Below are 24,944 nucleotides of genomic sequence, written 5' to 3'. Positions count from 1 at the left end.
CAGAGGGTCGGTGTAAGAAGATGTGGCTTGAGTGTATACACACACACACACAAATATTACTCAGCTATTAAAAAAAAATGAAATGGTGCCATTTGCAGTAACATGGATGAACCTAGAGAATATCGTACTAAGTGAAGTAAGTCATACAGAGAAAGACAAATATAGCACTCATATGTGGCACCTAAAAAATAATACAAGTGAATCTATATAAAACAGAAACAGATTCACAGACACAGAAAACAAATTTATGGCTACCAAAGGGAAAGGGGGATAAATTAGAAATATGAAATTAAAAGACACAAACTATGTAACAAGGACTTACTCTATGTAGAAATGATCTGAAAAAATATATATATATCCGAACTGAATCACTTTGCTATACACTGGAAACTAGTACAATATTGTAGGTCAACTATACTTCAATTGAAAAAAAAAAGAATGATATAGGATAAAGCATTAAAGCCCTTAGGAAAATGATGAAGCCCTAGTTTTGTCACAATTTTCTCTATAATCATGCTGGGAATAAATACTATGAAGTGAATGGCATCATGTAATTTTGTTGGAAAACCTGAACAAAAGAAAAAATCAAATGTCTGAAATAACTCTCTTCTAAGAATTAGTGTAAGAATTGCATTATAACTTAAATCTTGCTAAATGTAAGAATCTTTTCCTGTAACTTTGAGTTTTATATTTTAGAACTAAGATTGCTCTGAATTATTTTCAATTTATTTACTAGGAAAAAGGTCTTTTTCATAAACCAATTATTATTTTCACATGAAAAACTCCTGCATTCTGAATGACAGTTCTGTTTACGTATTCAAGCCTAGATATATTTATATCAAGATCAGTTACTTATTCACCATACGTTGTCTATACTCTTTCCCTTGAACCTATCCAATCCTGCTGCCAGAAAGGGATGGAGTTTCGGGGTTTCCATATAATTTAACTACTTATAATCATGAGCTGACTATAATTTGGTCTGTTATTCTCAGGGCAGGAAATAAAAGATTAAAAACTAAAAAATATAAGAGTCTACTGTTCAGAACTCTTACCTTCTTAAACATACCAAATTTAGAACAGATCACGTCTTAGAGGGGTTCTTTATCCACTGGAAACCAACTAAGCTATGCTTCTACAGTCAAGAAGCACATGACACTAAATTACTTTCAGGCTCCAAAAGCAGTTTAATGTTAATTAGAACTGCATCTTTCCTGTAACAAGTCCTTTTATATAAAGTGTGATGTTAGGACATCAAATTGTGAAACAGGAAGAGGCAAGTGAAGCAGTACCTCAAAAGAGGTGGTGCCTAATTTTTAATTTCCAGCTCCAAAGACTTAATTTACTTGAATTCTAAACATGGCAATGAGCCTGACAGCAATTACTGAAAGCTAAACAACAATTTATATTGCAAATATGATTAAATCAAAACATCACTTATTTGACAACATAATTTCTCCAAAATCTACAAACATCAAAAGAAAAATATCAAAGAACATTTAATTCTTACTTCTCTAGCATCCATCACTGTCCCCACACCAACTGTTAGAGCCATAGTTGGCACTTTTGATAAATCTCCGTCAAAATATTTAGCATTTGCCAAAATGGTGTCCATTGCTAGAGTCTTTAATCTTGTCCTTGATACTAAACTGGATCCTGGCTCATTGAAAGCAATATGACCATCTGGACCAATTCCTTTCAAAAGAAATACATACATACACACATATACACATAAGTAAATAAGGTTTCTCACATAAATAAGTTTTCTCAAAGTTAAACGTGATTTTAAGACCAAAGAAATAGTCATAAACACACTTACCTTGTTTTATCTGACAGCTGAATTTCTAATGCTGCAGTAAGATATTTGTTCCTATATTTGATTCAACAAGTATTTCAATGTTTTCCATATGCTTAGCATTGAGCTAGCATGATTCTAATAGCAAAATTAAGTATCACTTTATATTAGAATAATACTTTATAGTGTGTAAAGCATTTTCACATGCATCATCTCAACATCAGACATATTTAACAATCTTGTAATACAGTCAGATTAGGCATATCTATTTACCTCATCTCCCCCACCTATTTTTTAAACTCAAAGGAAACTCTGATGCTCAAGGATAATATATGACTTGTTCAAGGTAATAATTTAGTAAATAACTAAGACTAAACTCAGTCTAAATCTTCTGATTCCTAACCTAGTAGTCTTTATAGTCACACTTTAACTTGCTTGCTTTTTAGTCTAGATAGGGCAATTAACTACAGGACCTCTCTATAGTACAGTTTATAAAATGTCTACATTGGACAAGTTATTATCTAAGGCAATAGTTTTCTTCAAACTTTTTTTGACTGTAACCTATAGCAAGAAATACATTTGACATTGCAATCTAGTACACATATAAATACAATTAAAATAAGAACTGCATGAAATAATACTTACTCTTACTAGGAGTCATTCAAGCTACTTTTGAATCCATTCCATTTACAAAAGGGAAATGCTGAATGTGACTGACCATACTGATTTCATAAGCTAATAATCTGTGACAACCACAATTTGAAAACACTACTTTGAGGAGATCTACTACCAGCTCTAATACTCAAGACTGTCTCTAAAATATAGGTAAGAATATGACATTTCTTATTTGAAGGAAATTGGAGGTAAATCTTTTTATAAAATTAAGAATCTTTCTGTGTAGTTATTACTAAATCAAGTTTTACATACATGGACCCTACTTGCTAGTCAGATTTCTGGCAACTTCAATCAAAAAATAAACCCACAAGTTCTCTGGGTCAAAATATCTGTCATATTTATATTCTGCATATTTAATGACACACAACCCACTCCAGTGTTCTTGCCTGGAGAATCCCAAGGACAGCAGAGCCTGGTGAGCTGCTGTCTATGGGGTCGCACAGAGTCGGACATGACTGAAGTGACTTAGCAGCAGCAGCAGCAGGTATATCTTATTGATTCTTAATACATAATTCTAAAAACTTTTCCCCAGGCCACAACAAGGTAAAATATGACAAAGAGTAACCTGGTTTTGAAGGAAGAAAGAAATGAAAACCTTAGGAAGCAGGTATCAACTTATTTAGTCGCTAAGTCATGTCCAACTCTTTGCAACCCCATGGACTGCAACAAGCCAGGATCTTCTCTCTGTGGGATTTCCCAGGCAAGAATATTGGAGATGGTTGCCAATTCCTTCCCCAGGGGATCTTCCCAATCCAGGGATGGAACCCACATCTCCTGCATTGGAAGGCAGGTTTTTTACTACTGAACTACCAGGGAAGCCCAAGATACGAACTACCAAAGCACAATGCATACTAAGTTGCTTCAGTCGTATCCAACTGTTTGCAAACCCACAGACTATAGCCTGCCAGGCTTCTCTGTCCATGGGATTCTCCAGGCAAGAATACTGGAGTGGTTTGCCATTTCCTCCTGCAGGGGATCTTTCCGACCCAGGGATCAAACCTGGGTCTCTTATGTCTCCTGCATTGGCAGGAAGGTGCTTTACCACTAGCACCAGCTGTGAAGCCGTTAATCTAAGGAAATCTTTAGTAATACAGGATTAACTTTTAATCTAGTACATAAAGCCCAGACCTATATGTGGTTAATATGCATGCTTTGTTTCCACTATTAAGTATGTATGTGCTTGGGAATTTTAAACCATAGATATCTCTCTCTCTAGATTTGTAAAACTGTTCTGCCTTTCCTCTTCAGTATAAATCTGCCCAGATACTTTTATTTATTTTTTTCTATAGAGGAAAGGATAGAAATAGGAAAACAAAGAGTTCCAGAAAAAATAGGAAGTCCTCCAAGATCAATTCTAGTGGTCTCACTGGTGATTTGAGTCCTACAGAAGTGTACAGCAAAGCTGAAGTTAACCACAAAGGCTCATGATGGAGAGGAGTCAATACAGCCCCTTAATGACCATGAGTAATTACCAGAAATTGAACTTCTGGATATAAAACTGTATTTTTTAAATGTTCAGAATTTTTTATAAAGCTTTATCAAATTTTCTTTAAAATAATCATCAACTCTAAAAACCATGCTTAATTCTTATTCAGTCTTTGAGTCTATACTAAGGTATCAACACCCTTATGAAACATCCCTAAAACCTCTGCATCCGAGTTGTGTGTCTTCCTTGTGTCTATAGTTCTGTGGGCTAGAAGGTAAACTTCATGAAAGTAAAGACTTTTTTTTCCACTACTATATCCTGATATTTAGAACACATGACACATAGAAGGCCCTCCATAAGTAACAGATGAATAAATGAAAGGAGGCTGGTATTCTTTGGTATGTTCAGTATAGTTTTTTCCTCCTCCTTCCCTTCTCTGATCCCCTTACAACAGGGCCTAGATCAATTATAACACCCTATATCTCATCTCTTTTAGGCAGAACTGTAGTGGTCTAGAGATAAGTACTTGTGCTAAGCTGAAACAATCAGAATTTCTCTCTAGAAATCTGAAATTTGACCAAGGGATGCAAAAAGAAAGAAGTCATCTAGAGCTGAGGCATCAAAATTTGATGATAGCACTGCAGGAGAGGCTCAGGTGAGTCCCTGCTTCAGTGATCTGAGGCTTATGGTTCTTGTTCTTCTAAATACGTATTTTTTCAACTCTAGTATCAATTCTGTGAATTACTCCATAATCATCCCAATAAACTCACTTTTGGTCCCATTAGCAGATTATAGTTACTTGCAAATCAAAGAATCTAATCATGTAACCAAAGTAGAGGGTTAAAATCTTCCCATCATCTTTTAATTTTACCTTTTAAGCACAAATTATCTTAAGATCATTTTAAAGTTAATAATGCATTTAGAATCTATTTATAGATTTCCATGTTTGTGTATTTTATTGTTGGATCAGAAATTGCATGATACACCTTATTCTTTCTCCCAACACTCTCTCATCAGAGGAATTTCTGGGAGTGTATTTCCTCCTTTCTCCTATCTGTAGAGGGACAGGAACTCTTGCTCCATTTCCTAGGAGTGAGCTATGGTGGTTACTCTGCAGCTCTTCTCTGGTCTTATTATTTCCAATTCAGAGGGGAGAAGTAGGCAACCCCATTCTAGCCTCAAGCCCAACCTGCCATCTCTAATTCAACTTTACCTTCAATAAGGCTGATATTTTGATCCCATTTGGCTCAGTTCTTAGTGTTTTTATTAACCAAACCCTGGAACAAAAGAAGGGTAAGTGGTAAGACCCAGATACCAAGCCTCATCTTGAAAATCCAATGATAACAACCTAGATCAACAAAGGCAAAGAATCAAATGAGATTCTTTCATGAGACACATCCAGTAATAGGGTATTCCAAACAGGGAAAAGTCCAAAGAACATGTAATAAGCCAACCCTTCATTCTCTACATACTATTATATGTCCCTTGGGTGATAAACACAAACTGTCAGACCCTGGATTGGCCCATGACTACAGTGAAGGTGTTAATGGAAGAGGAAAGGAAATCTTAGATTTGGTTTTGTTTTTTTTGCAAGGGGAGAACTAGAGGAAGTTTAAGACAAAAATTGGTTAAAAAACAATATTAAGTCATTTTTAGTAATAAGAGTCATTAATAAACAATTATGATTATGTGCTATTAGTTTCAAAGGGAGAACTAAGGTGGGTTATTTGAGGAAATGCACCAAAAAATTTAGCTAAAAAGAAACAAGAAGTGACTTAAAGCTATGAGGAAAAAAGAAAGTTCTACTAGAAGTATCTGAAAAGCAAAACTAAACATTAAACATTACATTAAGCTAAAATATTTTCTGGAAAGTAGGCAAAGGGAAAAAATGGACTTAAAGAGTTCTTATCAAGTTTTTTCCCCCCAGTAAATTCTATTTCCTGGCATTAGGATGCCAAAGGATTTGTCACAAGAAGCCTTTTGTAAGATCAATGAATTAACAGGAAAAAATAAGCCCTCCATTAAAGTAAAAAAAATACTATTTATGTTATCCATGTAGTCATTTTTTAATACTGAAGTTTTAATAACTGCTGTATCATTTTGTATAATGGTATGAGTGAAAAGTCACTCAGTCATGTCTGACTCTTTGTGACCCCATGGACTATACAGTCCATGGAATTCTCCAGGCCAGAATACTGGCTGCTGCTAAGTCACTTCAGTCGTGTCCAACTCTGTGTGACCACATAGACGGCAGCCCACCAGGCTCCCCTGTCCCTGGGATTCTCCAGGCAAGAGCACTGGAGTGGGTTGCCATTTCCATCTCCAATGCATGAAAGTGAAAAGTGAAAGTGAAGTCGATCAGTCCTGTCGGACTCTTAGTGATCCCATAGACTGCAGCCTACCAGGCTCCTCCGTCCCTGGGATTTTCCAGGCAACAGTACTGGAGTGGGGTGCCATTGCCTTTTCCAAGAATACTGGCGTGAGTAGCTGTTCTCTTCTCGTATAATGGTAAATGAGTGAAAATGCTTCTTGACATAACTAAGATGAACAAGTTAGGTATATTATTTTACCTTATTTTGGTATAGAGTTTATAAAATCTAAAGAATACATCAGTAGTGCACACAAACATTTCAAATGTACTGCCTTGCCTTGGTATTGGTAGGTTCAAATGATAATTATCCTAGAATTGAGCCATATGGACAAAACTAGAATGCAAATATTTTCCAGGAATACTGAAGTAATATTAGTAAGTTTTATTTAAAACATAGATATTTTCTACTTTGAAAAGCAAGAGTCTAACTTGAATTCTTGCTCAAATAAAAACCATCCCCTATATTTAAGGCAGTAATTGATATTAGTTCTGCTTGGTAGATAACAATTTCCTCAATGAGAAAAACTTCATTCTTGCCAGATATCCTTAGAGGTAAATCAGTAAAACAGCAGGACATTCAATATGTTAAGAAAAAATTACTTTACAAACTATACCTCAGAGACAAAGAGTAGAGTAACACTTAATGGAATGCCAACTATATACCAAGTACTTCACTAGGCATTTTACACAGTATAAGATGGTTAATTCTTATCAATTTTGAAATGGTTAATATTAATCCTATTTTACAAAGGATGAATTATACTTAATTAGTATACTGAACTAATTTACTGAAGTCAATAAATTTCCCAAGATCTTACAGATAAGTAGGTGGCCAAAACTGGATGCTAGTTTTTGTCTAACTATAAAATCCAATTTTCCTCAAAGGCAACCAAACACCCCAAAAATACTTGACCACCTACCTCAACCATAAGTTAACCAGGTCTAATTCATAAAATTTTGAGCATCTTCTAATAAATCATAAGACATATCTAGATCTAACAGATATGTCTACCTCTAGATATCCAGTGTTAATTTAGAGCTTTTAGTATGTCTAGGTGAATACTAAAGAATCTGGCAAAAAAAATTTTTGGTTTGTTTACATGATGTTGTACTATTCAGATGCTGCACTGTGATGACAGAAAATCATACTGTCATTACAAAGGTACAGACTCTTTCACCTCTCTTCAATGGTAGATCAGGAAGACACAATACACACACACATATGTATACGTGGGTGTGTGCGCACACGTGTACATAGACATTTTAAGTGGAACTTTAATTATACATTTATTTAGATCTTATTAAGACAATTATAAAGCTCAATTCATACTAGCTAAAGGCTGATGATAAACAAAATCTGACATTCTTGACACGTTTCTTGGTGAAATGAAGCCATTTAATGGTCAGTAGAAAAATGTTAAAATCCACCTGTACCATATGCAAACTTTTAGAGATTTAATGCTGTAATTTGATAAGAAACCTGGGTTGTAATTTTAAAGAAACAGTAAAAGAATAAGAGTATCATTTAGGAAAAGAAACACATCATTCCTTTTCTAAGATGTGGTAAAGTGTCAGTTCTAAAGAGGTAATTATAAGACTTCAACAGGGATTAGGAGCTATTTCTCAAGCCACAATCTAAACAATTCCCCCTGCAACATTAAAATTATTTTTTGATGAATATAAAGTAAAACGGAAATCAATAGCTAAATAAATGGGTATTACGGGCAGTCACAGATGTTCTTCACATTACACAAAGGTAAGTTTTTTTTTAAATTTAAAGCACCTAATCCAAGTTCCAACAAATGACTAATGACAAAATGTTTTACATACCTCCAACAAAAAGATCAATTCCTCCAGCTTCTTTTATTTTCTTTTCAAATGCATCACATTCTGCTTGCAAATCTGTAGCATTCCCATCAAGGATATGAGCATTATTAGGATCTATATCAATATGCTTAAAAAAGTTATTCCACATATAAGAATGGTAGCTTTCAGGATGATTTCTGGGAAGTCCTAAACACAAAGTTAATGAATAAAAATATAACTATTTTCAGAAATAAATCTAAAGTTGACTCTTCTGATTAAGCCACAAATGCTATTTATATAATCTTTCTATGCCATATTCAATTTAAAAGCATTTTTATATGGAATAAATGCTTATTATGTCAGACATTATTTTAACCACGGTAAATGTATGTATTAACTCAATGTGTACAACATCTGTAGAAATACTAGTATGAATCTCACTTTATAGATGAACAGAAACACTGAAAAGCTAAGTCACTTTCCTAGGGTCAGGAAGCTCATGGAGGTGCTGGAACATAGAAATCTAATTCATGTGCATTTAATCACTATATTCCACTTCTCAAATATAAAATTTAACCAGTAAGATTGATTTATGTCTTAAATTCAATATAAATTAAGTGGCTGCTGCTGCTAAGTCGCTGCGGTCGTGTCCGACTCTGTGTGATCCCATAGACAGCAGCCCAGCAGGCTCCTCCGTCCCTGGATTCTCCAGGCAAGAATGCTGGAGTGGGTTGCCATTTCCTTCTCCAATGCATACATGCACGCTAAGCCACTTCAGTCGTGTCCGACTCTATGTGACACTATGGACAGCAGCCCACCAGGCTCCTCTGTCCACAGGAGCCTCCAGGCAAGATACTGGAGTGACTTGCCATTTCCTTCTCCAAATTAAGTGGCTACACAACCGAAATCTTTGTCCATTTTCCTCTTCTGTTATTTCTATTTGCATGCAAGGTATACTTAACTACGACGGTTCTTTGGCAGTCGTGCTACCATTAAAAATATACACAAATAAAATGTAAATGTTAACACAGAGTTCATATGTTTCCAGTTCAGCAAGTTGTGCTTAGTTGCTCAGTCGTGTCCGACTTTTTGTGACCCCAGGAACTATAGCCTGCCAGCTCCTTCTCTATGGGATTCTTCAGCCAAGAATACTAGAGTGGGTTGCTATTTCCTTCTCTAGGGGATCTTCCCAACCCAGGGATCGAACCAACGTCTCCTGCACTGTAGGTAGATTCTTTACCCGCCGAGCCATCAAGGAAGCACAAGCAAGTTAACAATGAATAAATTATAAAAGCTTCAACGCTACAAATATAAATAGCCTTATATTTGAAAAAATTTTACTAATTACTTTACATACATATTAATTACTTTATCCCCACACTGGTTTTAACTTTGTTTTGAGGAAAAAAGAAAAAAAAAGAATGAGAAACGTCAATGAATTGGCTCAAAGTTGATGGAGCCAGGACTGGTAAGTAGCACAGCTGAAGATTAGTGCAGATCTTCTAATTTCCAGTCCCATGGTCCTTCCACTGTGTCATGCTGTCATTACATAAATATAGACATTTTTACATAACCTTCCAACCCCACTACAAGGTGGTACGTTATACTCTAGAAATATAGTCATTCAAAACAAATTTAAATAATGTTAATATTCTCAAAACATACTCAATTTAAAATATAACATGTCCAAATAATATATTCAAACAATATAGCTTACCTACATATTCATCCATGTTAAAGGTCTTCACATATTTAAAAGAAAGGTCTCCATTCTTGTGATATTCTATAAGTTTTTTATAACATCCTAAAGGTGTACTCCCTAAAACAGATAAAGATTCCATTTTCTAACAGTCTAATTTTTAAGAGTGTATATTAACTTTATTCTCATCTTACTTAATGGTATTTTATACATATTAGGCAAATGATTATTAATTTAAATACATATTCAATTAATGAATATATGTTGAACTAGTCTCTTTATAAGATACCCTAAAATTTTAGGAAATCAGAATTTGCTGAATAAAGCTGAGAATCTGTCAGCTTAAATTACAGCTTGGAAAATTCTTATATTGTTGGATATCTGGAATTAATGGTGTATATTCCAAGACTAGAAATTTCTAGAGAGCACACATTTGAATTAAAAGAAAAATAAACATCCCACTGATAGAGAAAAAATCTTTATCTAGGGAGGGATTTGTAGCACAAACGATATGTAAATAGGTCAAGTGTTGACCATTTAATGAAATCAAAGGGGAAACCAGAGCTGAGTTTAAATATTGCCTCTACTTTCAAAATAGAAAGTGGCAAGGACTGAGTGAGGAACCTTATCCTTTTTTAACTGGAATTCCTGCTTCTCATTTTGTGTTACTGTCAACATATATCAGCTAAAATGTATAAAGTAAAATGGTTTCTAGGAAATGGGATCTTGGCTTTGGATACTTCATCTGAGCTCTTAATATTATTGTTTTATAAATGTGATTCTTTCATATGTTTTATAAAATTAAGATCTGATTGACAAGAGCTCCATGAAATGACACAATAAAGATAAGTGAATTCAGCACCTTGCAGATGTTTTCAAAATTGCTTCATTTTTTTAAACTACAAATTCAAAGACTAAACTGACTGCATTCTTATAACAAACAACCTGGCCCACACAATCCTGGTCACAGTATTGGATTTTTAACCCACCTACCATCACAAAGCAAAATAAAAAACAGACACATTAAAGTTTCTATTCAAGAAGCAGGGAGAAGTATGGCAGAACTGAACAGCATCTGGCAAAACAAAACAAACAACCAAAAACAACAACAACATCAAATACAGAAGAAATCTGGAGTAGTAAAAAAAAACTGCCTCTCATTTAAGATGATAGGATAATAGAAGTAGCTAAATATGACGCAGACAGGTTCAGAGAACAGAAGATTAATAGGTTTTCTTAAAGTTAAAAGCACAAATTGTTTTAAATTGTCATAAATAATTTAAAATTTATGTTGTCAAACTTTCTAATTCCTTATCAAAGAACTACAGCCCACTAACATGAGACCAGGATAAAAGATGGACAAGTATACTTTTCTTTATTCCTTTCTAGGAACATAACAAATTTTCTATGTCTATCTTTTGATGTCAAGAGAAGAGTTACAGGATTCCCTCCATAATTTAAGAGCATATGAAGAAAAATTTAAAAAGTTTTTACAATAGTGATGACAAAAATACATTCATTTTCTACGTTTTAATCAAAATGGCTGAATAGAAAAAAAAAAACAATAGAAAAAAAAAAAGAAAGATATGATACAGGGTGAACTGGTAAAAGAAACTTCATTTTAATATATTTGCTTTGCAATACTCATTTGCGATTCATGGGGTCGCAAAGAGTCAGACACGACTGAGCGACTGAACTGAACTGAACTGAACATAATTAATTCAGTAAGTGTTTACCATGTTTCAGATCAAACAAAGATTAGGACTCTTTCTACCATGGAAGAACTCACAAGACATGGATAGACAAGTACTAAATAACCATAACGCAAGGAAAAATATTATAAAATAAACTATGAGAGATCTGGAGAAGCATAATGAATCAAAGGAAAGACTACAGTCTTGGTTGTTGAAAGGAGGATCAAAAATAGCATTTCAATGGAGTCTTTGAAGAAGAGGTGAAATTCCCACAATCAAAGAATGGGGTAAGTCTTGACTGAAAATATAAAAAAGATGGGGGAGGTTCAGAGATGACATTTGTATGCCTACCATGTGCTAGATGCTACACTGGTGTTTCATCTGTTAGCTAATGTAAGTCTCACAAGTCTGGGAAACCGGCATCATGTTTCCCATTTTGAAGGTGAAAAAAACTGGGTCAAAAAAATTAAGGAATGTGTGAAATATCACACACATGGCAGTGAAGTCAGAGATTTAAGAGATTCTGCCTGGTTCTGGAGCTCACAAAGTTTTTATGATACAGCACATTAGCAACACTAGTGAAAGGAAAGCCAGCAAGTTCAGGCCTGTTCTTTCAACTACAAGCAGTCTAACTCGCCTACCATGATTCAGTGTAGGGGAATGGTGGGAGTTAAATCTGGGAGGCAGCTCAGGCCCACAGCATGCAGGCCCTTAAATGTCATGCTTGTCAACATCACTTCAATAAATACATACTGAAGAGATATTCCCCAGAACTGTGCTTGACTGTACTTGTATGGGCGTGCATGCACAGTTGTGTCCGACTCTGTGACCCCATGGGTTGTAGCCTGCCAGGCTGCTCTGTCCATGGCCTTTTCCAGGCAAGAATACTGGAGTGGGCTGCCATTTCCTACTCCAGGGGATCTTCTCCAAAAGGAATCAAATCCGAATCTTCTGTGTCTCCTGCATTGGCAGACAGAGATTCTTTACCACTGTGCCACCTGGGAAGCCCCAGAATTGTGCTTGGTGCAGCATAATTATAATACAGCATGCTATTTACAATTACAGAAATGTATGTTCACATTTCAAAAGCACAGGGGTGAGGATGGGGCATGATTAACACCGTCACTGGTCAATGAAGGAGAAAAGAGATAAATGTCAATAGAAGTTTTTCAGAGATCAACCTTTGGCAGGTGTATTACTAAGTAGTTATACTATCCAAAATAATGCAAAAGGGTTGTATATTTAAATACACACAAAAAATGTTTACCATTGCTGGTGTTTATGACTCTGAAGTGTTTCTGTCCCCACACTCAAATTACTGTTTATTGCTTCACAATTAACACAGAGTGTTAATTAAGGCTGCTAGTCTGAGCATGGCCTAGGTTCATACAAGGCAAACGGATACAGAGGTCTTATTCAAACACTGCAGCTCACATATCAAAACTGTGGGTGCCAAAGGGCCCACTTCCAGTGTACACAATTAAAAAAAAATTACTCTTTGCCATTCTCACCAAGAACTACTGTCATGGACCAAAAAACAAAACAACAAACAAAAATAACAACTTGGTGAGTCAGAGTACCCTTCATGGAAATTATGCAAGTGAAAAAAATTATGATTGTAGCTTTTATGAGTTGACATGTATCGGGGAAGGCAAAAAAGGAGAAAATGCTGTTTAAATAAAACACATTTATGAGCATCTTAAAGTTATATAGTGTTTACAATATATAAAGGACTTTCTCTTATTTGAGCTGCAAAACAACACTGTTAGCTATTAATTTCCTTACTTTCATTAGGTAAGGAAAACAAAAATTAGGGTGTATAATAAATGCCCTGCAGTCATCAAAACAATAACAGCTCTCATCCCAGAACCAATACTCTTTTCTGTGGAAGTCAAAACATCAAATAAAAGTGCCATGGTATCAATGACACTACTTGGTTATTTTTAAAGAAAAAACCTTAACAGAGAACTAAATCCAGCAAAATATATAATTAATGCTTATGTTCCTTCTGTCATGAAGACAGACACATCAGTCTTCAATTTTTCAGTTATATTTCTAAAATAGAAAGAAAATAATCACAGAAATAGCAAAGAGCTAATAAGACGATATGGAGAAGGAAATGGCAACCCACTCCAGTACTCCTGCCTGGAAAATTCCATGGATGGGGGAGCCTGGTAGGCTACAGTCCATGGGGTCGCAAAGAGTCGGACACAACTGAGGGACTTCACTTTCTTTCTTCTATAGTTCCCTTTTGGAGAAGGAAATGGCAACCCACTCCAGTGTCCCTGCCTGGAGAATCCCATGAAGAGAGGCCTGGTGGGCTACAGTCTATGGGGTTGCAACAGACATGACTAAGCAACTAACACACACACACACACAAACACACACACACACACAAAATGACATGAGGTAAAATTAAGAGGCAATAGTACATACTTTAGGTACCTCTTAATAATCAATGAGAAAGCTAATCTCCTAAGATATTTCTTGAATAGTGAAAGCAACACCTCTAAATACAAACAAAAAACTACTAGGAAAAAGGGACAAAAAAATATCATGACCCTTACTTGAGCTATATTTCTGTATTTCCTTTTGCATTCTGGAGTGGTAGGTGAGACAGAATTTTAACAAAGAAAATAGTAATGGAATTTAGATACTAGATATGGAGAATTTATATCTATATATTTGACTTTATATGCTAATATATTAAATCAGTGATATGACAAGAAATAAAAAGGAAACATTCTATCAAGGAAAATCCTTCAATCTCAGAACCTTGAGTACCTAACATGGAAAAAAATGGTATATTACCTGTTGGCAAACCCAGTGTAAAATATCTGTCTTGTCCAGGTCTGAATTGAATGATGCGATTACAGATGTATTTGGCTGCCCATTCACTAGCCAAGTCATAGTTATCAAGAATTACAAGCCTCATTATGGTGACGCACAGCTTCCAGGACAAGAAGTTCAAACCTGAGAAAATTTCATTGTATGAGTACTTTAAGTAACTAGCAGATAGTCAAACAGAAGCATAATACAGTGATGACTTTAAAAAGGATATTACTTAAGAAAGACATGCATGTATACAAATACAATGTGTACTTTTAAAACAGCAGTAATAGCTGCTCTCTACTGAACAGACTTCAGGTGCTGGGCAGTGGGCTAGGTCAATTAAGTACAAATATGAATCCTTATGACAAGCTTCTAAGGTAAACACAATGTCCAGTTTCAGAACACAATTTGAGTTCACATAGTTGTTAAGTGACAAAGTCAAAATTTTTATCAAGGCAAATTTACTATAAAGACATCACACTGCATTGTCTCCACAGGGATACTATATAAAGCAACATAAAACAAATCTAAAGGCAAACAAAGCAGCACTCATTTATTGATTGCAAGTTAATGACAGTAGTTATTACTCAGCACCTTATGGGTTACTTACTAAAATCCAGAACTCTCCCTACGAATGATGTAATAACCAAACCTCTCTTCTGGTAAATAATGTTTTTATAAAAGTAACACCTGCACTTTAAAAAATTTCAATCAATACAGAAAGGTACAAAGAATTAAAAAAAAAAAAAAGACCCAAATCCTGCCACCTCGAAATAAAGTTCATTACTATTAGGTATACATCATTCCATACATCTATATAATGCACATATACAAATGGGATGTATATAAATAATTTCTAACCATGGTATCATATAGACACTTAATTTTTCTGCCTTCAACAGAAGCAAAAGAAAATAAAGTGAACTAAAAAAACTGCAGATCTCTAGGCAAAATAATTCTTCACAAAAAGCAATTTCAGTTCCTAAAAGAATATTATAAAGTTAAGAAAAAATATTATACAAATATTAAGAGAGAGGAGTCACTTTAAAACTGTATGATTCCATTTTGGACAACATGGCTTGACCTACTACCATGAAATACGTGAAAATTGCTTTCTTCTACTTCCGCCCACCCTCTGATTTCTGTAAGATGTGTTATTTTTATATTGTCTAGATTTATAACATTTACACTGTGCTTTACAACCATAATTTCCAGATTTTAATTCTTAGTTTTGTATTTAAATGGATGTTACACCAATTCTTTCACAAACGGCTTCAGCAGTCCTGAATTCTGAATTCAAACTTACGTAAATACAGTAGTAAATCAAATTCTTTACATTGGTGGGAATAGGAGGTCTTATAATAATGAATACACTGAATCTAAATATGTCCTTAGGAACGTATGATTTAGAAGTCTGGCATAACAAAAACTTACAATCACCATGATCTAGAATTCTGACACAGTAACAAGAGATAAACAACATTTACAAACAATAGTTCACACAGTAAGTCCAACAAATGGACTTAATTAATTTAGTCCAGGAAATGGACTTGGCCTCTATTAAAACTCATTAATAATCTAGTGTTAGAAACTACTTCAAAGTTACATCAAGGGATCAGAAACATTTCCAAGCTGTTTTCACCATCAAGAAACATAATTATTTCTAATAAAAATATTCAGCAAAATGACTACTGATAATAAGAGGAAAAAAAAAAAAAAAAACCTGTGAGGAGGAGGAAATGTCATGAGAGTTTTGGGGGCATGCTATTTCTTTTCTCAGTTCTTTCTCCCTTGTGAGGGAGGGCCTATTAAATACTAAGCACTAAGCTCTGTAGACACATAAATGACTAAGATAAAGATCCTACTATCAAAGGGCTTAGACTCACTTAATAGTCTCTGGTGTATTAAAAGAACTTATCATCTTCATTCTTCAGATATAGAAAACTGCAACTCAGAAGTTTATTACTGAAGTTATAAAGCTATTAAGTGGTGGAGGGTCTATCTGACTGAAAAACACATGCTCTGCAAAAGTGTCTTATAAGGAAGAATCACTTAGGATCCCTGTTAGAAAGATTCCCAGGACCTTTCCCTGGACATAATGTTGCAAAAGATCTGGAACGGGAACCAGGGAATCTGCACTTACACAAACATCACAGGTGATTCTCACAATCAGGATAAATTTGGAAAAGAACATCATACACAATGACTTCATTGTACAGAGGTTCAAGTAAGCCCTTCAGACCAAGCACATTGTTTTCTTAAACTCTTGCGTGTGCCCAGAGTTCACTTCCAAAATTTCCAAATGATTCACCTGAGAAAAGTTGAATGTTTTTGCCACATGTGTTCAGATTTTTAAATGTGTCATTTCCCAGTTTTCGCCAATCCTCAGAGATCCAAACGGATGCGGTCCTCGACCATTCTCTAGCATCTTGACTCTACAGCACTCAAAAAATGACACAGCACCACCTCTGTCTCATCTTTCTCAGGTGCTGATTCACTTTGGGTGTGCATCCCTTCGACAAAGAGCTGACAAACACAAACCTCAGAACTTTAATGCTGGGTGGGAACTCCTGGACAACTTGGGTTACACAGCTGTTTTATTAGAATCTATACTAGAATCTAGAATCTAAGCTTCCAGAAACCCTGCTATGCGTTTTTCCCCTACAACACACTATACCTGACTTCAAAGAACATCTGAAGCCCGGCCTGGAAGGAGGCCCTCTGGGAAGTGGGGGGTTTGGTCCCGAAGAGGGGCAAGAAAAAGCAGCTAAGGCTGTGGTCCCCGCCCCGGAAGGCGAAGGCTGCAAACTCAACCTCACCTGCCTGGCTGCTGGGCCCATCCCTCCGCAAACCATAATGAATGCAAATGAGGATGACTATAGCGCAATTCTAACAAGTGTCTGAAGGCCCCCAGGGAGGCACCCTCCCGGAGACTCAGTTCCGAAGAGGAAAACCTGATAAGTTAGAGGGGGAAAAGGCTTGGGAACTCTACGGCCCTGGCCTCGAGGCTCCTGGGAACCCCATCCGCCCGGCGTCCCAGTCTCCGCATACAGCCCACCGGGGGAGGCAACGACCAGGCAGGTCCCCGCCCGACTCCCCTTCATGGTCCTTTCCCGTGGCTCACCTGTTGACCCACTGGCTCTTCCGACGCTGGAACAGCTAAAACAACCAACACCCAGCAACCCGGAGCGACCTCAGCCAGCGCGTGTAGCGCGGAGCCTCAGGACCCGGATGTAAACCCCGGCGCACAAGAGACCGCGGCGCGTCCAGCGAATCCTGCGCATGCGCGCGCCTCAGGCTTGCTAGGGATGAGCCGAACAGAGGTCCTTGTGAGTTGCGCCAAACAGGAAGCCTTAGCTTACGTGAGTCTCGAGTTCCTGCGGCATCGCTTAGACGGTGCTCGTTTTTTTTCATCTCTCAAGGGTTGAATGGCAGTAGGTTTTTTGGGTTTATGAGATTTAGCACATAGGACTGCAGTGCTCATGCATAAGCATTTATAATAAATAGCAGTATGAATTCATGTCTCTCTTACCCCAGGCTATTGAGTGTGTACTTTGCAAGCACAGTGACATCTAACCGCTTCTTATCAATAAGCTCATCAAAGTTAAATTGGGTATGCTGCAGAAAGGCAAGCCTTGGAGCGGCTCAGTATGCCTAAACTTCAAAAGGAGACTGATGAAGTACAAACTTGTGCTAAGTTTCTAGTAAAGGGGTAGAGGAAGCAGAATCTGATTTGAGCTCAGTATCATAGATCTTTGTTCATGAGGGGAATGGAAGGAAGCGGGGCTGGGGAAGTTATTGTTAAGAAAGCAATCAACACTCGAAAGAAAGGTCTTGTGGCTTCACTAGGACCCATTAGAAATAGTGCTTAGAGTTATGTTAGGAACTAAAATCTGATTACCATTATCAGCATGGGATGATAGGCAGACTCAAGTCTCCTTGGACGCTGCAAAGTTAAGACAAATGTTCCCAGATTCCTTATCTGAACTTCTGCACCTGAGCTGTGAATCCAGCCTGCACCTCTGGGTCAAATGAATCCCCCTGGCTCAAATGAATCCCCCTGGCTCACATTTTTAAGGCAAGAGTGGTGGTGGTGGTTTAGTGTCTAAGTCCTGTTCAGCTCTCTGTGATTCCATGGACTGTTGCCTGCCAGGCTCCTCTGTCCAAGGAATTTTTCCAGGCAAGAATGCTGGAGCGGGTTGCCATTTTCTGCTTCAGGGGATCTTCTCTCAGGGATTGAACCTGGGTCTCCTCCATTGCAGGTGGATTCTTTCCCTACTGAGCCACCAGGGCAAAGAGTAGATTGTTCTGTTCTCAGAGATAAGTTCAAATAGCAAAGTTCCTCACAAACATATACTAAGGGACAAGGATTTATAGCACTATAGTCTTGAGTTAGCTTACAAAAGCTGTTGTTAACCCCTCCTCAGTATTATAATTTATCATCTAACAAAAATCAATTTTGTATCCACTGTAGTAAAAAAAAAAAATCTGCAAATAATAAAAAGAGCCTTGCAGAAAATATTATTGGCGCATAAACGGGTAATTGTGAAGTGTATTCTTTCTCAGTGGTTTTACTTCTTCATGCTTTTCTAACACTAGAAAAAAGTTCTGTCTCTGCTGTTAGTGTTTGGCAATGGTTACTTCTGCTTTGATTGCACAATATCATGTCCTATCTTCCTTTTCAAGTAGGTGTTTCTCACCTCTTGCAAGGCATATGCCATTTCATTGTATAAGATTAAAACAATGTTACTGCCATTAAAAGCAAAATATGTAAAACTAAACAGAGAAATTGTTTTTTACAAAGACAGGAACATTTTTCCATTCAATAAATATTTACTGATTATGTGGTTTTGTGCCAGACGTCAGCATGAGAAGGACAGACATACAGTCCTTGCTTTTTGTGAACTAAGAGTCTTGTGGGGATACAGCAAATCCTAATAAGGGAAAGTAGTCTGAGAGTACTGAGTAGCCATGGGACTTTAATGGAGACGTTCCTTTGTGTTGGGGATGACTTGATCATAGAAAGGACCTGTGTCTTGTCCTCGAAATAAAGCCCCAAACAATGACAAGATTAATAGAAAGGTACCCTGAACCAAGGTTTCAGATGAAAAGTTTGGTAGGAAAGTTCTCACAGGTTGTCACCCAGCAAAAGTGACAGACTTAACAGTGGCATGGGGGCAGACTATAAAGGTGACTATGTGGGTGACAGGAAAGATGCCTGATGACAGCCCTGGTCTACTCCGGGTTACAGAAGGAAGCATCAGACAGCAGTCACCTCGTGATCGGGAGTAGCTGACACGGACCTGGAATAGGGTTTCCACATGTACCAATGGAGGGCAATGGACAAAAGCTGTTTTGGCAGACACCAATTGGGATATATACTTTAGACAAAAACACACAGGAAGAGGTGTCTATCCATGCGGTTGGTGTCAGAGAAGAGAAAATAGCCCCAGAACAGATGCCTCTATGGACGTAGACACCAGGAGTCTCCCCACCTTAGATGTCATCCTGAGTCAAAGGTGGGGAAGATGGATGTTCCAAAGTGACAGAATTTACACTTAAAATGACTAAACAAGGAAACACTAAAACAGTTAAATGGACCTGAAAATAACTTTTAAGTAGCCTGGTCTCATGAGAATGGGACTAAGGGAAAGTTTTAAGTAAAAGTTATTTAGTACATTGAAACTGTATATTATATAGATATATCACAGAAAAATAAGAAATGGCACATTGGAATTTATGGCCTATGAAATTTTTTGTATTCTAAAGAATGTTTTAGCAATGTATACCCTGATTGGATTTGTATGTAAAACAACAGTCACCCTGTATGCCTGTAAAGAACAGATTGAAGTTGGGTCAGAAATAGATCAGGGAAATCTGGATTTTTCCAGGAAGCATACAGAAAAGGACCCTATAATGTCAGAAAATAATTTGTATGAAGGTCTGCAGGCAGGAAAGTAAAAGGCATGCTGCATATGGAATTCCGAATAACTTCCGTGTAGCTGAGAGTAGGATGTATTTCAAACATGAGAGAAAAATGAATCTGGAAAGAGAGATGGAGGACAAATGAAGTACCTTGTAGGCTATGCATGAAAATTGGACTTCATATTGTAAGCAGTGGAGAACAACTTAAGCTTTATGAAATGTAACAGGAAACTAGAATATTGTGTGTTAGGAAGAAGGAAGTAGAATGGGTGGGGATTCTATTTTAGTCATAAGAATCCAGACACAAAAAAGACTCCAGGCTCATTTTGTATTTTCTTTGCCCCAGCACTGGTACTAGGCATTTCACTAATGACTGATAATTTTTAGTTTTAGTTTGTTTTGCTATTTTATCAAGAATATAATACTTGCCAAACACTACCTGAATCTGTTAAAATGACAGGTTGGTTTACTATTTTACTCTGTAAGTGAATTATGGTGATTGATTTTTTAATGTTAAATATACCATGCATTGCTGAGATAAACTTGACCAGGCTGAGATAAACTTGAGAAAAACTTGATGGTTTTTCTTGGTCATGGTCATGGAAGCAACTAAATTTTTACCTGTAAAGATTGTTTTAACAAATGCCTCTTTCCCTACGAAAGGTCAGTTGCTCAGTCGTGTCGGACTCTTTGAGACCCCATAGACTACAGCACACCAGGCCTCATCAACTCCCAGGGTTTACTCAAACTCATGTCCATTGAGTTGGTGATGCCATCCAACCATCTCATCTTCTGTCATCCCCTTCTCCTCCTGCCTTCAATTTTTCTCAGCATCAGGGTCTTTTCCAATGAATCAGTTCTTCCTATCAGGTGGCCAAAGTATTGGAGTTTCAGCTTCAGCATCAGTCTTTACAATGAATATTCAGGGCTGATTTCCTTTAGGATGGACTAGTTGGAACTCCTTGCAGTCCAAGGGACTCTCAAGAGTCTTCTCCAACGCCACAGTTCAAAAGCATCAATTCTTCGGAGCTCAGCTTTCTTTATAGTCCAACTCTCATATCCATACATGACTACTGGAAAAACCATAGCTTTGACTAGACGGACCTTTGTTGGCAAAGTAATGTCTCTGCTTTTGAATATGCTGTTTAGGTTGGTCATAACTTTTCTTCCAAGGAGCAAGCATCTTTTAATTTCATGGCTGCAGTCTCATCTGCCGTGATTTTGGAGCCCAGAAAAATAAAGTCTCTCACTGTTTCCATTGTTTCCCCATCTATTTGCCATGAAGTGATGGGCCCAGATACCACGATCTTAGTTTTCTGAACGTTGAGTTTTAAGCCAACTTTTCCAATTTCTTCTTTCACTTTCATCAAGACGCTCTTTAGTTCTTCTTCTCTTTCTGCGATAAGGGTGGTATCATCTGCATATCTGAGGTTATTGATATTTCTCCCGGCAGTCTTGATTTCAGCTTGTGCTTCATCCAGCCTGGCATTTTGCATGATGTACTCTGCATATAAGTTAAAGAAGCAGGATGACAATATGCAGCCTTGACATACTCCTTTCCTGATTTGGAACCAGTCTGTTTTTCCATGTCCAGTTCTAACTGTTGCTTCTTGACCTGCATACAGATTTCTCAAGAGGCAGGTCAGGTAGTCTAGTATTCCCATCTCTTTAAGAGTTCTCCACAGTTTGTTGTGATCCACGCAGTCAAAGGCTTTGGCATAGTCAATAAAGATGAAGTAGATGTTTCTGTGAAACTCTCTTGCTTTTTCAATGGTCCAGTGATGTCAACAATTTGATCTCTGCTTCCTCTGCCTTTTCTAAATTCAGCTTGAACATCTGGAAGTTCATGGTTCACGTTCTGTTGAAGCCTGGCTTGGAGAATTTTGAGCATTACTATGCTAGCGTGTGAGATGAGTGCAGTTATGCAGTAGTTTGAGCATTCTTTGGTCTTTCTTTGGGATTGGAATGAAAACTGACCTTTTGCAGTCCTGTGGCCACTGCTGAGTTTTCCAGATTTGCTGGCAAATGAGTGCAGCACTTTCACAGCATCATCTTTTAGGATTTAAAATAGCTCAACTGGAATTCCATCACCTCCACTAGTTTTGTTTGTAGTGATGCTTCCTAAGGCACACTTGAGTTTGCATTCCAGGATGTCTTGCTCTAGGTGAGTGATCACACCATTGTGATTATCTGGGTCATGAAGATCTTTTTTGTATAGTTCTTCTGTGTATTCTTGCCACCTCTTCTTAATATCTTCTGCTTCTGTTAGGTCCGTACCATTTCTGTCCTTTATCGAACCCATCTTTGCATGAAATGTTCCCTTGATATCTCAATTTTCTTGAAGAGATCGCCAGTCTTTCCCATTCTATTGTTTTCCTCTATTTCTTTGCATTGATCACTGAGGAAGGCTTTCTTATCTCTCCTTGCTATTCTTTGGAACTCTGCATACAAATGGGTATATCTTTCCTGTTCTCCTTTGCCTTTTGCTTCTCTTCTTTTCACAGCTATTTGTAAGGCCTCCTAAGATAATAATATTGCCTTTTTGCCTTTGTTTTTCAGGGGGATGGACTTGATCCCTGCCTCCTGTACAATGTCAGGAACCTCCATCCATAGTTCTTTAGGCACTCTATCAGATCTAATCCCTTGAAACTATTTGTCACTTCCACTGTATAATTGTAAGGGATTTGATTTAGATCATACCTGAATGTCTTAGAAGTTTTTTCCCTACTTTCTTCAATTTAAGTCTGAATTTGGCAATAAGGATTTTATGATCTGAGCCACAGTCAGCTCCCGGTCTTGTTTTTGCTGACTGTTTAGAGCTTCTCCATCTTTGGCTACAAAGAATATAGTCAATCTGATTTTGGTATTGACCATCTGGTGATGTTCATGTGTAGAGTCTTCTCTTGTGTTGTTGGAAGAGGGTGTTTGCTATGATCAGTGCGTTCTCTTAACAAAACTCTATTAGCCTTTCCCCTGCTTCATTCTGTACTCCAAGGCCAAATTTGCCTGTTACTCCAGGTTGCCTTCCAGTCCTGTATAATGAAAAGGATATCTTTTTTGGGTGTTAGTTCTAGGAGGTCTTGTAGGTCTTCATCGAATTGTTCAATTTCAGCTTCTTCAGCGTTACTGGTTGGGGCATAGACTTGGATTACTGTGATATTGAATGGTTTGCCTTCAACGAACAGAGATCATTCCGTCATTTTTGAGATTGCATCCAAGTACTGCATTTCAGACTCTTTTGTTGACTGTGATGGCTACATTGTGTTGACTCCATTTCTTCTAAGGGATTACTGCCCACAGTAGTAGATATAATGGTCATGTGAGTTAAATTCACCCATTCTAGTCCATTTTAGTTCTAAAATGTCAGTGTTCACGTCTCCCATCTCCTGTTTGACCACTTCCAATTTGCCTTGATTCATGGACCTGACATTCCAGGTTCCTATGAAATATTGCTCTTTATAGCATTGGACTTTACTTCCATCACCAGTCACATCTACAACTGGGTGTTGTTGCTTTGACTCCATCTCTTCATTCTTTCTGGAGTTATTTCTCCACTGATCTCCAGTAGCATATTGGGCACCTACCGACCTGGGGAGTTCATCTTTCAGTGTCCTATCTTTTTGCCTTTTCATACTGTTCATGGGGTTCTCAAGGCAAAAATACTGAAGTGGTCTGCCATTCCCTTCTCCAGTGGACCACATTTTGTCCGAACTCTCCACCATGACCTGTGGTGGCTTTAGCACTAGGTAAAAACTCTGAGTTGGACAAAATGAAAGAAGCCTTTTAGAGGCTTCTTCCAAGGTTCGTCTACCTTAAACAAAAAGTGAAAGCATTTGTTGCTCAGTCATGTGCAACTCTTTGGGATCCCATGGACTGTAGCCCTCCAGTCTGCTCTTTCCATGGAATTCTCCAGGCAAGAATACTGGAATGGGTTGCCATGACCATCTCCAGGGGGTCTTCTTTTTTCAGGGATCAAACTCAGGTCTTCTGCATTGCAGGCAGATTCTTTACCTTCTGAGCCACCAGGGAAGTCCTTCCTTAAATAGATTAATAATGGCTGTTTCTTGGGAATGAGATATAAAAGTGGTTCAGTCCAGTTTTAGCTCCATATAGTACTGGGAATGTAGGATTTTGTTTTTGTTTTTCCAAAGGCTGTCACTGATCTGAGAGCAGGGAATAGGATGAGGGTAAATTAAAACATACAAAACTGACTGTTCTCCCTGATGGTCAGCTACCTTTCATAAAAAAGCCCTCCCTATGTTGCTGAAAGTCTGTCACTGTTTCCAAATTCTCAGAAAGTTGGTTTTGATGGTTTGTCAGTTTTCTTTTTGCTTATTTGGAGGGGCAAAGTTTTCGCTATATTTATCCTGCTATTTTTGCTGATATCCTCAGTTGATTACTTTTTGAGTGAGCACTGTTAGTTTCTCTTACAAGGAATTTTAAATTTTATGTTGCCAAAATTATTGGCATAGCATTGGTTGTAATATTACCTTGTTACCTCTGCATTCCATAGTGATTTCAACTCCCTCATATCTGATACGGTAAATTATACCTTCATTTTTTTTTCCTTTCTAATCACTGTGGTTAGATGTTTATTAGTTTAATTGATCTTTTCAAAGAACCAAATTTTGGGTTAATTGGGTTTTGTATTTCCTTCTTGTTTCTATATCACTGATTTCTATTCTAATCTTTATTATTTCCATCTAATCTCTATTATTTCCCAA

At 37.2% G+C, this 24,944-nt stretch overlaps 1 protein-coding gene across 8 annotated transcripts in view; it reads right to left on the bottom strand.

Moving 5' to 3' along the window:
* Positions 1-17,524, bottom strand: part of GNPDA2 (glucosamine-6-phosphate deaminase 2) — a 30,365-nt gene extending 12,841 nt beyond the window's left edge. Inside the window, exons 1-6 of one of the 8 annotated variants that reach the window (XR_015166173.1) lie at positions 17,420-17,524; positions 14,275-14,436; positions 9,788-9,889; positions 8,095-8,277; positions 5,107-5,170; positions 1,508-1,692 (exon numbers count right to left, since the gene is read on the bottom strand). Coding sequence is in view for 4 of the 8 variants with exons in the window: in XM_086407706.1 (XP_086263832.1) it covers positions 1,508-1,692; positions 8,095-8,277; positions 9,788-9,889; positions 14,275-14,398 (594 nt within the window). In the remaining 4 variants the exon portion in view is untranslated. Of the gene's footprint in view, positions 1-1,507; positions 1,693-5,106; positions 5,171-8,094; positions 8,278-9,787; positions 9,890-14,274; positions 14,437-16,606; positions 16,907-17,419 lie in introns of those variants that run through there. The other 7 variants (XR_015166174.1, XM_086407706.1, XM_086407707.1 and 4 more) reach the window with 7 other exon arrangements.
* Between the last annotated feature and the right edge of the window lie 7,420 nt (positions 17,525-24,944).

Source organism: Bos grunniens, chromosome 6 (genome assembly GCF_055505025.1).
Source record: "Bos grunniens cultivar Pamir isolate PY7600 chromosome 6, Bosgru_T2T1.0, whole genome shotgun sequence".
Lineage (NCBI taxonomy): Eukaryota > Metazoa > Chordata > Mammalia > Artiodactyla > Bovidae > Bos > Bos grunniens.
The sequence above is the reverse complement of the archived record's forward strand: the minus strand, read 5'-3'. Positions and strand labels throughout refer to the sequence as shown.